This window comes from Haliotis cracherodii, unplaced genomic scaffold (genome assembly GCF_022045235.1).
Source record: "Haliotis cracherodii isolate W230 unplaced genomic scaffold, xgHalCrac1.p SCAF_5, whole genome shotgun sequence".
Classification (NCBI taxonomy): domain Eukaryota; kingdom Metazoa; phylum Mollusca; class Gastropoda; order Lepetellida; family Haliotidae; genus Haliotis; species Haliotis cracherodii.
Window position 1 is genome coordinate 41544493 of NW_027266308.1, and position 16715 is coordinate 41561207.

Here is a 16715-nt window from a genome sequence, read left to right on the forward strand (position 1 = left end):
AACGAACGCACAACGAGAACTCTTTGAATGTCGTCCATTCTCAACAACAATTTCAGTCTTCCCCAGTCGTTGTCATTCGGTATGACAGACAGACAGACAGACAGACAAATGTATTCGGTACTTCAGGCCACCGCCCCAAAATACACTGGAAATATACTGTAAATATATTTGCATGCTGTGTAGATTTAATAATGATTTACCGTTCAACACTATGTTTCCGTTCGAATGTTCTTGACTTGGAAGAGAAATTTACCTAAGCTTTTTTATAATTTGTTCGTTTTCAGCTGACATAAGTCTTATAAAATTTTCAATAGAGGGAGGGGTAACGAGACGCTTGGGAAAAGAGTTTCTTCTTGCTCTAGAATACTGGTCACAAATCATAAGAACATGGAATTCATCTTCAACATGGTTATGTCCCATCGAAAAACAGAAAGTGCAGACACGTTCATTATATGGGATGTTGTTGTGACGCCCCAGTTCAACAGCAAGTCTGGAATTATTACACCGGAACATGGCTATAAGTCTACGTTGGTAAGAAGACATATCACAAGTAATATATGATTCCACATTTAGTAATGACTTGAACTGTGAGTAGTAATTGCATTTCGTTGATGATGTCAGGGAAAAGTGCCAATATTGAGTGAGGCAGTCGTAAAATCTTCGTTTAATATCTGTCATGAAATGTTGAATATTACCAATGTCTTGGCTTAGCCAAACAAAACCAAATCCAAACTGGAATAAAATCATTCTAATATGTGAGGCCCATGTAATTTTACCATTATCATCAAGAGATTTTAGTATATAATAAGCTTAGATGCGTAGCCTGTATTGTTCCATCTGAATAAGTCTGCACCAGTGCTTGACTGCTCTTGACATGTAGTTATACTGTAGGGGGATCCTACCACAGGCCCCTAGAACCATGTTGTTATTGGTGAACCTATTTACTTTCAAAAAGGATTTGCAGAATCTGTTATGGACACTCTCAATAATGTTATAGTAGCTGGTTCCCTAGATCTCTGATCCACAACATAGGATTGGTGAAATCACAGCATCAAAAATATTAAAAAGATGTATGTAGCTGTAACATATCTAGTGTCGGTGTGAATAAATAGCAAATAAATCCGGATCTGAGTGTTGCAAATTGCCAGCCTAGTTTCCTTTATAGCTGAATACTTTATATTTATCTGTATCAGATAAATTAAACACGAACGAGACATACATTACACAATTTAAATGCCTCAATTTACCGATAACTAGGATTCTTTAATACTGTTTTAGTATATCAAATTTCCTTAATATGTTTTGTTGCAGAATATTTATATACATAATGTTGCAGAATATTATTTTAAATAAGCAGAATGTCTTTAAACATCTCGTTCGAGGGAGAGGGGTTCTCGGAATGCCGGCTCCTACTGTTTACGATATTAAAGCCGTGGAGTGTCCTCATCTGTAAAACAATCCCGCTTACTGGACCATAACGTTAGCTGCCAGCACTCCGAGAACCAGCCTCCAGGCCATATGTAGTTAGTTTGCTGATGTACAGCAAGTAGACAGATGTGACGTTTATAAACGTGGTACACGACACGAGTCATTGCACTATGGGGTCACAACACCCCCGAGGCGTGTGTTTGTGTTTATACCGTATATTCAATCCTGCCAAGGACATCTGACGGGGCTTTGCCGACGTCTATTCTGATTCCTTGTATCTGTAGTTGTAGCAAAATATGCTTCGTTAAGGAGACAGTTATGTACTATGCAGTTCCTTTGTCACATTGAAGAACTTGGTTCGAATCCATAAGGCAGAGCCTATGTAAATGTTTCTAAGGACTTGCTGAATTCGACGTAGCTTTATTGTTACTGAAACAGCATAACCATAACCACCCACCTCCCACCATAACCACCCATCTCCCACCATAACCACCCACCTTCCATCGTAACCACCCATCTCCCACCGTAACCACCCATCTCCCACCGTAACCACCAATCTCCCACCGTAACCACTCATCTCCCACCATAACCACCCATCTTCCATCGTAACCAACCATCTCCCACCGTAACCACCCATCTCCCACCGTAACCACCCACCTTCCATCGTAACCACCCATCTCCCACCGTAACCACCCATCTCCCACCGTAACCACCAATCTCCCACCGTAACCACTCATCTCCCACCATAACCACCCATCTTCCATCGTAACCAACCATCTCCCACCGTAACCACCCATCTCCCACCGTAACCACCCATCTGCCACCATAACCACTCATCTCCCACCATAACCAACCATCTCCCACCGTAACCACCCATCTCACACCATAACCACCCATCTCCCATAACCACCCATCTTCCACCATAACCACCCATCTCCCACCATAACAACCCATCTCCCACCATAATCACCCATCTCCCACCATAACCACTCATCTCCCACCATAACCAACCATCTCCCACCATAACCACCTATCTCCCACCATAACCACCCATCTCCAACCGTATCCACCCATCTCCGATAACCACCCATCTTCCATCGTAACCACCCATCTCCCTCCATAACCACCCATCTCCCACCGTAATCACCCATCTCCCACCATAACCACCCATCTCCCACCGTAACCACCCATCTCCCACCGTAACCACTCATCTCCCACCATAACCACTCATCTCCCACCGTAACCACTCATCTCCCACCGTAACCACCCATCTTCCACCGTAACCACCCATCTCCCACCGTAACCACCCATCTCCCACCATAACCACTCATCTCCCACCGTAACCACCCATCTCCCACCGTAACCACCCATCTTCCACCGTAACCACCCCCAGGCTGCCTCCCCATAAACTAATCTAGAAGCAAGCAGGATACGATAGAGTAACGATTCATGCAAAGAATAAAATGAAACATGTCCTATGAAATTATATAAATTTGAAAGTAGACACAAAATGTTCAGCATCTTTATCGCCGGATCCTAACGATGAATGCATTCCGATATGGTGAAATAAATTAGGTTCAAGCTGATAAGCTGGTATATTAGTTTGCCGAACGAAGTCAGAAATGGCAAGATCTGTATTCCGAGGTGATGGCAACGTCGTCAAATATGTGGTCAAGGGTTCAACCATTGGGCAGGGATACAACGTGGCTGGCGTACAACATCCGGGCGCTAGTCGGAACTGGTACAAATATTTGGACAGTCTTCGAAGCTCAAGAATGTTTTGACGACCAACCAGCTTTGCCGTCAACATAAAGATAATCATTCCTAATAAGAAGTATTGAAACAATGGTTGCCTCCGTCTGTTCGTGTTCCACAGCAGAAATCTGCACAAGACACCTACCCCTCCTCCCACACAACCGAAACTGACCAGCTCTAAAGCCCTTGGTAACTCGAATGCAAACCCTTGCCATTTCTCGGGGTAATAAAGTTTCAGATAGCTGAACTTCTTTTTCACAAGTGTACTTTTTGCTTTATCGACTAAATGGTAATCTAGTGAATGTTTCAGAACGCTTGACAAATCTGCATGAGGAACGGCATCGTCTTCAACCATCAATATAAACTCGGGATGAAACGATTCAGCCACCTTTAAACAATAGGAATAGTCAAACGTTTCCTTTTCACGAGTGTTTTTATGATGTCTTTGATTGTAGGTGAGGTTTCCATGTGGGAGCTGCATGTCCTTCACCTTGAAACTCGAGGATCCATACCTTTCAATAAACGGCAGGTACGTTTCCAGAAAATGTGCCTCTTCGTGCATGTCAGGTTTAGAATCAACATTGCAGATAAACACAAAGGTTCTGTTTATAAAGTTGCTGCTTCTTGCAAAACTGTCAATTCCAGCTGAAGTTTGGAGAACATACCCCAGACTTTCGTTTCCTGTCTTCACCCCCGAGCGCCTTACTGTGACTATAGCCACTGCCAGATACATGTCGGTGGCGTTTCCAATAGAATGGTAGTAACGTAGGCTTTCGTTGCCATTTTTATTCTTGAAGTATATGTTGGCATGTTTAACTCTCTCTTCATTTAACATCTTGGCTCTCTGCTGAAAGTCAATCGTTCCTGAAGTTATGCCGAAGTATGCAGAGAATGGAAGTGTATGACACACAATTGGTAACAAAATAAAAAACTGTATTAAAAATACAAAACCCACAACGCCAGCATGGCGGACAAACGACCTACGTATCTTTGACATCGTGACTTGCTTCCTGTGAAGAATATCCACTCCCATACAAGCTGCTCCAACTATACATCTCACTCATGAACGATATTATTTTTTCCAAGCAAACATCATGGGACGTGTCAGACACAGTTAGAATAGGATGAGACTTGGGTAGAACGTCTAAGGTGTGTAGAACGTCTAAAGATAGACGACAGCTAAAAACCGGTTCGTTTCGTTCGTCACATCGCCAGAAATGTTAACATCATAACAACGAAAACCGTCCATATGCCCAGACCTTACCTTGATGGTGCCTGTGAAATGACTCACTACTCGTATCAGGTTTAATTCACAGCTGTCGCCATCCTCTCTATCAGCTATTATAGCTGGACAGAATGAAAACTAGACGGTGTAGGCGATTGCTATTCCAATGAATGTGTTCACACCTTGTTTTCAATTGTGTCATAATCCTGGTGTCGGAGGAAGTATTCCCTCTATTAAAGCATATGTCAAGCTCTTTCTCCGTGGGTTTCAGTACTGTCAACAGGGTGGCTGAGCGTTCGTGCGATGTTTACTCCACTGGTCCACCTGAGAGATTGGTGTGGATGACACGACATCCGTCTTCCCCCAGCCTCTATCGCCGCACTCGCCTGGGACATTAAGCTTAGGGACGCTAGGTATTTTATAGCAGTTCCGCGTCGTCGCAGATGGCACGAACTGTCGCCTAGACTAACGTTTAGTCTCTGAAGTCTTATATTACACAATATCCTTCTTGACTCTAAAAATTTAAAAAAATCCCTATGCAAATTTCAGAATAGAGCTAGCTAGAGCCGGCTAGACATATATAAATATATTCCACGGTCATCGTGCAGGACTATCTGTCGCCTAACAGCGCGTTGTGGGATTGCCTGAAAGTCGGGCCAGTGGTGTTTTCGCAATCAAGGCGACTTGTTAGTTTTTGGTATGCTGGTCCAGACAATCCAGTGATTGACACCATCAGCATCATTTACGCAATTAGGATACGATGACATTCATCAACCAACTTCTGTATTATGAGGAACATATACTCACACGCAAAAGAAACGCAAGTCGAGTATGCAGTATACATATTATTTATTTTCAACAGTAAAGACAAGAAATACTAATAGGGCAAGATTGACAAAAATTTGACTGAAGACAGTTTAATGTATTAAAAGGCAGATCACATAATTGTTTTTTTTTCAAAGGTTAAGGGCTTACACATTTTCGGGTCAATACCCAAAATGTCAGGCAATACCTGGTGTGACCACCATTAGCATTGATCGCTGCCACACATCTCCTGTACATTGAGTGGATCAGACGATTTGTGAAGACCCTAGGGATCCTCCTGCACACACCCAGATGTGCGTAGTTCATCGGCAGTTGTAGGGACTGGGCGCACATTGTGCAGACGCCTTTGAACCTCATCCCACAAGTGTTCGATGGGGTTCAGATCAGGGCTGAGGGCTGGCCACGGAAGAACACGGATGTTGTGTTGTTGCAGAAAGGCCATGGTAGCTCTGGCATTGTGGGGACGAGCGTTGTCCTCCTGGAAAATGTGTTGCTGAGGTTGTGCAAAAAATGGAACAACATGGGGCCTGATCACTTGGTCGATATACCGCTGAGCAGTGACGCCGTGTCCCCGACTTTGACCAACATTCAGAAAGCACATGGGTCCAAGTCTCGCATTAAGTCTCAATCCCTGCCCATATCATAACGCTAGGTCCACCCCATGGATCCCTTTCCACAACGTTTCTGTCAGCGAAACGATCACCTCGACGCCGCCAAATTCTGACTCTTCCGCCTGCATGGGAGACACAAAAGCAACTTTCATAAGAGAAGATGACACGCCTCCACTCACGATGACGCCAATTGTGATGACCCTGTGCCCACTGAAGTCGTGCTTGTCGATGCCGTGGTTGGAGAACAGGACGACGTGCTGGTCGGCGACATCTGAGGTTGTTGGAACGAGGACGTCAGATCAGTGTCCCGGGTAATGTATCGATTATGTGTTCCTATGGTCTGTCGAGCACTTTCACTTGCAGTAAGGAACGGATGTCGCTGGTGTTGACGGGTAATCTGCCGATCTTGTCGAGGTGTGGTGACCCTAGGACGACCGCTCCGAGGAAGGTCATCTGTGGTCTGTGTAGTATTGTATCGATGCAGGAGACGGTAAATTGTGGTTTTGATAACGTTGAAATGACGGGCAACATCTTGGACAGACTCTCCAGCTTCCAAACGTCCGATAGCCTAGTTTCTCTGAATTTGAGTTAAGCGTGGCATTGTTGACCAAGGAGTGGTAGGTCTAAGAATCGGCCACAGTTTTATACCCACTACAGTTCGTGACAGTTCCTGCATTTCGATTTCGCGAGAAATGGGTGCATGATACCCACATATTCATGGAAATGGTGCGTTTTGGCGATTCGTTTTTTATGTTGCTTTTTTACTCGGGGCTTCCAAAATGCAACCAGAAATATTGAAAACACCATCAGGCTTCTCTACATGCTAAAACTCAATTTATGGTTCCCTGTTTGTTACCTATTTGCTTAAAACCACTTGCGCTTCTTTTGCGTGTGAGTATATAATCTGGAAAATATATCCTCTGCTGTTGTATACTTTTGATACAACCCATCCCAAAGTTTTTGAAATAATAACATTTCTGCTGCTGAACAGACAGTGGACGAGTGAGTGAGTGAGTTGGGTTTAACGCCGCTTTTAACAGTATTACAGTTATATCACGGCGTGTCAACTTATTGTGTGAGGAGAGCCCGAAGTGATGCAGGTCTCAGACGTTTACCACTTCAGTGAAACCTACGAGCACGGGTATGGTGCTGACAAACCTAGAAACATAATCTGGGAGAACCGAGATTCGAACCCACAGCCATAGGTTTCTGGCGTGCCCAAGGGACGCAACTCTGCACAGTGAAACACATGCACCTCTCATTGACAACACTGGACAGAAGGAGAGACAATGGCCCTTGACATGGGATTTATGGATGTGATTACCGACACTGCCCCTCACTGCCCCTACACCCCTAAACAAATTGACAGATCAATTACAAAACTCCAAACAGGACACACTAACCTAAATAACCACCTAAAAAATCTTAAAAGGCAATCACAGGCACCTGCCCCCACTGCAAACAACCCGAACCCCCAGAACACGCACTTATACACTGCACCCACTGCCAAACACACAGAACCACACTACAAACCACCCTCAATCTAAATAAGGTTCCTACTCTAGATGAAATACTAAACCCTCAAAATAAACTAGAAAACTTCAAGACCCTTGGCGTATTCCTAATCAAAACAGACATAATTAAGCGCATCTAAAAAATAATTAATCTACCAATCCAAAATCCAATTAACATACAAACACCCACCTCACCCGGCTCCTTTAGTTCCCTCCTCCACCCACCTCGGCATTTATTCCAAATTTAAAAATTCCAAAAATTCAATATAATTAAGCAACCCCTAAAAGCCCCCTCTTGGGTTGCACACACCACTTTCACCCTTTTCGGAATACACTAAATGGTCTGGCCAGGCCCGTGTGCGAAATACGCTACAATCGGAAAGCGCACTTTAAATCTTCTATATCAGTCAGTCAGACACTGCCCAGGGGATAATCGATTAAGGCTATAAATGTCATAACATTAAGTAATGAATTTCTGAGTTGGACTATAACACAATTGACTGTAATTAAACGCTTTAAACTCATATAGACCGATATTCCTAACTTCAAACTTATGCAAAGTAATGGAATCAATGGCTAAAAATAGATTACAACATTACCTAACCCAAAATAACATCATAAACCCAGATCAAAGCGGTTTCACTCCTGGCCGCTCAACCCTAGATAACCTCGCCCGACTAGAGCAAGATATTAGGACAGGACAACTAAATAAACAATATACCACAGGCATCTTCTTAGATTTCTCTAAAGCTTTCGACATGGTATGGCACGACGGGCTAATACAAAAACTTAAAAAAATAGGACTCAAAGGTCAGATAATAAACTACATCCAGGACTTCCTAAACAATCGTAAAATAACCGTGGTTATAGACCAAACACTATCGGACCAATGTCCCCTAGAAAATGGCACTCCCCAGGGCAGTATCCTCAGCCCCACCCTCTTCAATATAATTTTTTTTTTTTTTTTTTAATTTTTTTTTATTGTTCCTGGTAAAAGTACATCATGTTTAGATAAGAGTCCAGATACATGACCAGGGTTTTTTGAGAAAGTACATATCATTCACACACATCCATACACACATTCACACTCACTAGAAGCTTTAGTACTTATGAAGACAGAATGCAGGATATATATTTAGTTAAGTTTTGGAATGGCAAATGTTTATATTTTCAAAAGGTTTTCATAAGGAGCCCATTTCGTATGGAATTCAGTCTGTTTGGCTTTATTAAAGTGTCTATATTTTTCTATTTGGTAATAATATTTAACCTCATTTTGGAAATGTGTAATGGTTGGTTGGTTATTTTTCATTTTGCATCTATAAATGTGAAATTTGGCCAATAAGAGTATCAGATCAAAAATATCATCGGTGTGGAAATGTTTTGAAAAGCCAAAAAGAATTAGGTCTGAAGTAAGATTTATCTTGCCAGTATGTGAACACTTGGATTCAATCCATTGTGAAAATTTTTTCCAGAAATTTTTGCTTACCCTACAGTCCCAAAACAGATGTTGGATAGATTCTGGCCCGGCATTACAGAAAGTACATAGACAGTTATCAACAATATGCATCTTGAGTAGATAAGTATTAACAGGTAGAATTCTATGGAGCAATCTAAGCTGAAACCATCTAAGTTTAGGGTCTGGAGTAGTTTTGTGTGCTCTGATAAATAAGCTAGGCCAGTTCATATCCATTAAAAGTTCCTCTTCCCACTTGTCAATAACTTTTAAGCTTTCATCGGTTTGACTTATTACATAGTAATATTTCTTTGAGCCTTTTTTACATGAAAAAAGATTGGCAATAGATATATTTGTATTGTTTGTTATTTCCAGATGCAGGTCTTTATTAATGCCTAATTGTATCATGTATGTATTTATTGATCATGTAATACCATAAAATTCAAGAAAATTTATATTGAAGTATTTATTACAGAATTGTTGCAATGTCATAAAATTTCCATCATTGTTTAGCAAGCAATGTATGCTGTGTATATTATTGAGATGAAAGGTTTTGTTATCTAGTGATTTGCCATTTATAATAATATTTTTATTGTATAGCAGAGGTTCCCTTAGGAACTCTTCATAATTATTGGGTTTTATTTTATTGCTATATTTAGAAAAGGCAGTAAAACAATCTTTCCAGAATTGGTTTTTTTTTTTTTAGCAAGCTTGAGTGGAAAATCACTTCCCATAAATAGTAGATCAGGAAATTCAGGAGTAGTATTAGTCATTAAAATTTTCCATTTCTTTTCCAGATTAACATTTAGTAACTTTTTTATCCAAATTATTTTCAGAGCGTCAACATATGCAAAAATATCTATCATACCAAGTCCTCCAAGGGAAATAGGTTTACAAGCAACTGTTCTCTTTATTTTGTCTGGTTTATTATCCCATAAAAACTTGAAAAGAACAGTATTTATCTTTCTAAGGAATTCATCTGGGGGACTAGGAAGGGTAAGGAAAAGGAAATTAAGTTTAGAAATGAGCATTGATTTTATAATTGCAATTTTGCCTAATGGGGTTATAATTCTTTTCATCCATCTTTTGATGGTTTGTTCAATTTCAAAGATTTTGCTTTCAAAGTTAAGTTTAATCATTTTATCTCGATTAGTAGAAAAAATTATGCCTAGAATTCTAAAGGTTTCAGGGTTCCATTCAAGGTTTAAGTCTTGTCTAAATTTGATATTACTATTCTTCTTGGAGCCTATCCAGATTATTTGAGTTTTATCAAAATTTATTCTTAGTCCAGAGATATTTGCAAAGATATCAAGAGTGTCTATGGTAGCCTCGAAGGATCTTTTAGAACCGTCCAAAAGAAATTCTATATCATCTGCATATTGCGCAATTAAATAATCTTTACCGTTTATAGTTAAGCCCTGAATACCTTTATTTTTTTTAACAAGAATTGCGAGAATTTCTGCACAAAGCAGAAAAATATAAGGAGATAATGGATCCCCCTGCCTACAGCCACGGCCGACTGTTATCCAAGGTGACATATTTCCATTTATAATTAGGCTAGACCTGATATCTTTATAGAGTATAGATATCCATTTAGAAATACTTTCGCCAAATCCAAAATATTTCAGGGTTTTAAAGATGAAAGACCAGGAGACAGAGTCAAATGCTTTCTCAAAATCAACTAGAAGTAGCATACCCGGCATTTGTTTAGATTCTGTGTATAAGAGTAGATCATATATCAGGCGGATGTTGTCTCCAATATATCTTCCAGACATGAAACCAGTTTGGTCTTCACTGATTATCTGAGGCAATACTTTTTTAAATCTATCTGCAATCACAGAAGATAAAAGTTTATATATGGAGTTTAACAGGGTAATCGGGCGCCATTTTTTTATGAATTGTCTCGGTTTATCTTTTTTGGGGATACAGGTGATGATGCCTTGCTTCTGGGTGATTGACAAGTTTCCAGTTTCATAGCTATAATTAATTGTTCTAAGTATAAAGTCGCCCAGATCGAGCCAAAACATTTTGAAAAATTCATATGAAAAACCATCTGACCCTGGACTTTTGTTATTCTTGGATCTTTTAAGAGCTGCTAGCAACTCATTCTTAGTAATACATCCTTCGATAAGATCAGATTCAGATGTTTTAAGTTTAGGAACATCATGATCTAGAAGTAGATCATCAAGGTCTATATCGTTAATCGTGTGATCTCTAGAAGTATACAGGTTTTGATAGAAATTGGTTGCTTCATGTATAATATCCTTGGTGTCATTTAGTACAGTTCCATCTTTTGTTTCTATTTCTTTCATATTTTTGCTGATATAGTTTCTACTTTCCAAATTACAGAAATATTTACTTATAGTTTCACCTTCATGATAAACGATCTATTCGAGGGTCTATCCCCTAAACTAAACACTAAATCAAAATTCGCGGATGATGGAGCCCTCTGGATCCACATTAAAAGCATTAAAATGGCCCAAAATTTACTCCAAAAATCTCGAAATAAAATACAACAATAGGCTGACTAAATGGGGCTTCTTCCTTAACTCAGAAAACAACAACAGGAATAGTATTCAAACATAAAAACATGAAACCCGCCTCCCCAATCCTCCAGCTAAACAACCAAACAATCAAATTTCAAAAACAAACCAAATTCTTAGGACTTATTTTTGATGAACATCTCTCCTGGGAAACTCACTTCCAAAACCTACCAACTAAATGCAGTAAAGACCTAAACACGCTAAGATGCCTAACTGGCTCTAACTGGAGAGCCTCCAAAGATACCCTCCTCTCTCTCTACATATCACTAATGAGATCAAAACTAGACTACAGCTGCGCCATATACAACACCCTAAACAACACTCTATCTAAAAAAATTGACTCAATACAATATCAGTCTCTCGAACTAATTACACGCACCCAACATGGCACCTCCTACACCTCACTTCAGGCCTTAACAGGAGAAATGCCACTAAGTCTACGCAGGGATCAGCTAAGCTTAAATTTCTGGGCCGCATCCCAATCAAACCCTCTCATCCAAAACTCAATAAACCAAAACATCAGCCCCAAAAACCAAGCTCTAGCTCGTAAACACCCCTTACTTACCCCAATTTCCCAAAGTATATAACAAACTACCTAAATGAACACCAAATTAAAAATCTCAAACAAAACTGCAAACAATCAAATATCTTCACCCCTAAACTTAAAATACCAAAAATAGACACAACACTAGCTAGCCAATGAATAAACAAACCGACCCAAATATAGCTAAAACCACCACACTAGCATACATACACGAAAATTGGCCAAATTGGTGTCACATTTACACGGACGGATCTTCAGATCCTTCCGACTCCCAAACAACCAATCAATATTCACGGCAGAACTAATGGGAATGGCCTCAGCCCTCCATAATCAAGAATCCAAAAACCACACGAAAAAAACAATCCTAATACTTACCGACTCCCTAAGTGGACTGCAAGCCCTCCAAAACAAAAATACCAAAAACCGACCTATATTAATAAATCAAATACTTAAAAGCTCCAACGACCTAACTAAGGCAGGCAAACAAATAACATTCTTATGGATCCCCGCCCACGTAGGAATATACGGTAACGCCGATAAAGCAGATAAAGCAGCTAAAGTATCCCTCTAAATCCCACAATAGTACTCAGGAAACCACTAACCAAACCAAAAATTCTCCATCCATCACAAAAAATCGACAGAGTAATCACTGAACTCCAAACAGGACACACCAACCTAAATAACCACCTAAAATTTTAAAAAAACACACTACAGGTAACTGCCCACACTGCAAACAACGAGAAACCCCAGCACACGCACTCATCCACTGCATACACTACCTAACACATCGAACCGCATTACAAACCACCCTCAATCTAAACAAGGCTCTCACTCTAGAAGCAATACTAAACCCTCAAAATAAACTAGAAAACTTCAAGGCCTTAGGCGTATTCTTAATCAAAACGGAACTAATAAAACGCATCTAAAAACAAAATAATCTACCAAATCAAAATCACATAAACAAACAAACAAACATCCACCGTACCCAGCTCCCTTAGTTCTCCTCCCCAACCCCATCGGCATCTATTTCAATCTCAAAATTCCCAAATTCTATATAAGCAACCGCTAAAGCCCCCTCTTGGGTTGCACACACCACTTTCGCCCTTTTCGGAAACACATTAAATGGCCTGGCCGGGCACGTGTGCGAAATACGCATCAGCCGGAAAGCGCACGTTAAATCTCCAAAGTAAGTAAGTAAGTAAGTAAGTAAGTAAGTAAACGCTTTGATTACAGCCTGTGAACTAGTCTAGATTTCCTTAAACGACATATAACTAAAAGTAGACACAATTTATGGATTAACTTCTTTAATTACTGTAAAGGCGACATTTGGGTATAGATGATTATACCGTTGTGAAGCAACTCAACACTGTACAGACATGGAAGTCCGGAGGCTCTACTTCTTAGAATAAAGACTGATTGTTTATCCGGAACCCTATAACATTTTGATTGGGTTATCGGTTTGGATATATGGATGTCGAATCCGGTGTGTTTGGAGCCCAGGTCAGAGGTATCCTACCATTAGTTACACACCTTAAAACAACATAGGTCATAACTTCTTTTAGTGTCATTTAAAAGTTGGAGTACTAAGTAAGGATAAGATATTTAGACAACTTCTTTATTACAATTAGGAGTAACGTTTCGGTGTAGGTTCTAACACCGTTATCAAGAATGTGCTTAGAGCCAACGGTGACCCTACACTGAAACGTCCCTCCTGGTTGTAATAAAGAAGTTGTTCATCCATATATCTTATCCTTATTTAACATAGGTCATGGCTGAAGGCACTGACTGGTCTACTCTATGTTACCTAACTATTAGAATGGTGTGATCCGAGAAAAGTAGAAAGGTAAACTTGTACTTTATGTATGTGAAGTATATTCACACAGAGACATATCATGTTATAAATATATTAAAATTGTTGGCACTAGTAGTAGCACTGATTAATTAATTTAATTTATGGTCTCTGAATAGTCTTTGTTTACCCAACCCTGAATTGAAGCAACTGGAGTTGAGTCTTGAGTCCCTGGCGAAGCTGGTACTTACAATCTCTCGAGATGGTTTTCAGACTCTCTGTAGACTCTCTTGCGGTTGGGTGAAGCTGCTCCAGAATCAATCTGACCCGTGAATATCCGGGGTAGAATAGGTCTTCAGCAACCCGTGCTTGCCGTAAAAGGTGACTATGCTTGTCGTAAAAGGCGACTAACGGTATCGGCCGGTCAGGCTCGCTGACTTGGTTGATGCATGTCATCGATCCGGTTAGTGGAAGTTGGTCCTGGAATTTTTTTTGGCTATTTATGGGTGTGGTGAAGAGTGATGTGAATATGGACATGATGAAGGAATGGTATATACAATTATAAATAGTGAAAAAAACAACGAATTCCAACATTGGGAGAAAAAGCATGCATTAAAGGGTAAGGCGAGATAGGTGAACTTAGCAAGGAAGGCCGCTGGTCACGTGCAGAGCTGTGGCTGGCGTCTGTGGGGAGGCGCTTGGGGGTGAGGGAGCCCAGCAAGACCCTAAGTCCGAACCAAACAGAGCTTGTTCGATCCCACTTTTACTGTTGCTAGCTGGCTGTGTAAGTTGATTTGGGCTGAATGCGGTGGAATAAGTTGTTGTTTGATTGCAATCCAGAAGTGACAAAATGGCGTCCGTCCATGACGGAAGTTGTAAACAATGACTGAACTGATATGACCCAAGCGTTGTTGTAGTTGTTGTTGCTTTAAGTGTTTAAGAGGTCGCCTTCTGCCTTAGCAATTTCGGTTGACCTGTCCCTCTTTGGGACTCATGTCTGTGAGTAGGATACACATATCTATTGCGAGTTTGGTTTTCACAGAAATTCTGATTTTGTATTGATATGATTTCTATTTTCGTATATTGATATAATTTCATTTTTATCTTGCTGCTCTGTCTATATACGTTCGAGTAGCTGTCCATCTCTCAGAAATAGAGTTTCTCTCTCCATGGAAAGTGTTTGGCTTGTGTTGGTTCCGACTTGGTCCGGGCTGTCAAAATCAACTTTAAACACACAGATGAATCATCAGATGTGTTTACATCTATAGATTAGTATTATATCTGCCTTTATACTACTTTATAATGTCACAGGTAGCGGTATTTAAAGAGAGTAAGGAGCTCTAAGTGAAGCCCTTTTTCCCTCTATATTCTGAACATAGACTCTATCAGAAGTGTTTGGCTCAATTCTCATATTGTTTCCACATCATTATAATACACTTGTTTTAAAATAAACTTGTTATAATGTGCCTTCTCTGTATGTTGAGTGTACTTATATGTTTTGCACTTATTGTGCATATATTTTGTAGTTTGTGATAGTGTACTATTGTCACTGTTTCTTCATGGAATGTTATGCAATACATATCTCATCTTCAACATCTTTGTTGTATGATAGTTTGTTACAGTTGTGTACGGGGGCTAGGTTGGCCAAAGTCGCCTTATGCGCTGCAGTTCGCTATGCAGAGTGGTGTCCCTTGGGTACGCCAGAAACCTATGACTGTGGGTTCGAATCCCGGTTCGCCCCGATTATGTTGTCAGCACTATACCCGTGCTCATGGGTTTCACCAAAGTGGTGAACGTCTAATACCTGCCTCGCTTCTGGCTTTAATTCCACATCAAGCTGACACGCCTTGATATAACTGGAATTATACTATTCAAAGCGGCGTTAAACCCAACTCACTCACTCACTCACTACTCTTGTGTATGGTTCCGTTTGGTTAACTGGGTTTGTGTTGTGATTACTTCCGGCTTAAATTTGAAGTATGTTTAGAAGAATGTTACTATGTTCAAGCCAAACATCGTGAATATATCATGCAACCGAATTATTTTTCAGTAGAATAACTGCAAACTAAGGGCCAACATATTGATTTCCAATGTATCCAGAAGCAAAGAACTCGATGATAACCAGCCTACTCATATTTTTACCATGTTCCCCATTGTTGGAAAGTGTGTCGTCTGCTACCCCAGCTGGAGCCATCTGGTAACAATTAATCACAAGCTGTCAATATACAATACATTATAATACATCAAGATGGCAGTTTCCATGTAACGATTAAGTATTTCTAAGCAACTTAAAGATATGTACAATATCTAGATAAATGTATCTTTAATTTGCTTAGAAATACTTAATCGTTACATGGAAACTGTCATCTTGATGTATTATTCTGTTTTGTATATTGACAGCTGGTGATTGAGCCGTGATTGCTACCAAGGGCGGTCACACGAGATACTGAGTTCAGCGCATCCTTGTGGCCTTTGTACAACGACAACATGTGACTATCGGACTCCAAAATTTCATATTTGTATCTATGATATTAAATTAAATATATCGACTTTATTAGGTTCAATAAATTTACTAACAAATCTACCTATTGCACATTGACCGATTATCTCCTTTAGCTGTATGGTAGTATAGAGCTTTGTCACGCGTGGCCTTGCAATGCTGTACATCGTATCTTATTCAAGCTGTAGCACTGAGAGTGAGTGAATGTCTCCCTTACCCGAATTGCTCTTTTGCACACTACCCAAGGGACACCACTCTGCATAGCTAACTGCAGCGCATAAGGCGACTTTGGCCAACCGTGCCCCCGTACACAACTGTAACAAACTATCATATAACAAAGATGTTGAAGATGAGATATGTATTGCATAACATTCCATGAAGAAACAGTGGCAATAATACACTGTGGCAAGCTGTCCATCTTTCTCTCAAAACATCAAGAGCAACGTTCTAGGCATGATGACACGCAATACACAAAGTCACAGAGCACGATCCACTTTACGACATCAGCCCCATTGGGATTCCGGGTTA

General features: G+C 40.3%; 1 protein-coding gene across 1 annotated transcript; it reads right to left on the bottom strand.

The window, feature by feature from the left end:
- Window positions 1–2911: 2911 nt before the first annotated feature.
- Window positions 2912–4654, bottom strand: LOC139443444 (post-GPI attachment to proteins factor 4-like). The gene has a single exon (XM_071224431.1). The coding sequence runs from the start codon at window positions 4214–4216 to the stop codon at window positions 2912–2914; it is 1305 nt and encodes a 434-aa protein (XP_071080532.1). The 5' UTR covers window positions 4217–4654.
- Window positions 4655–16715: the final 12061 nt, after the last annotated feature.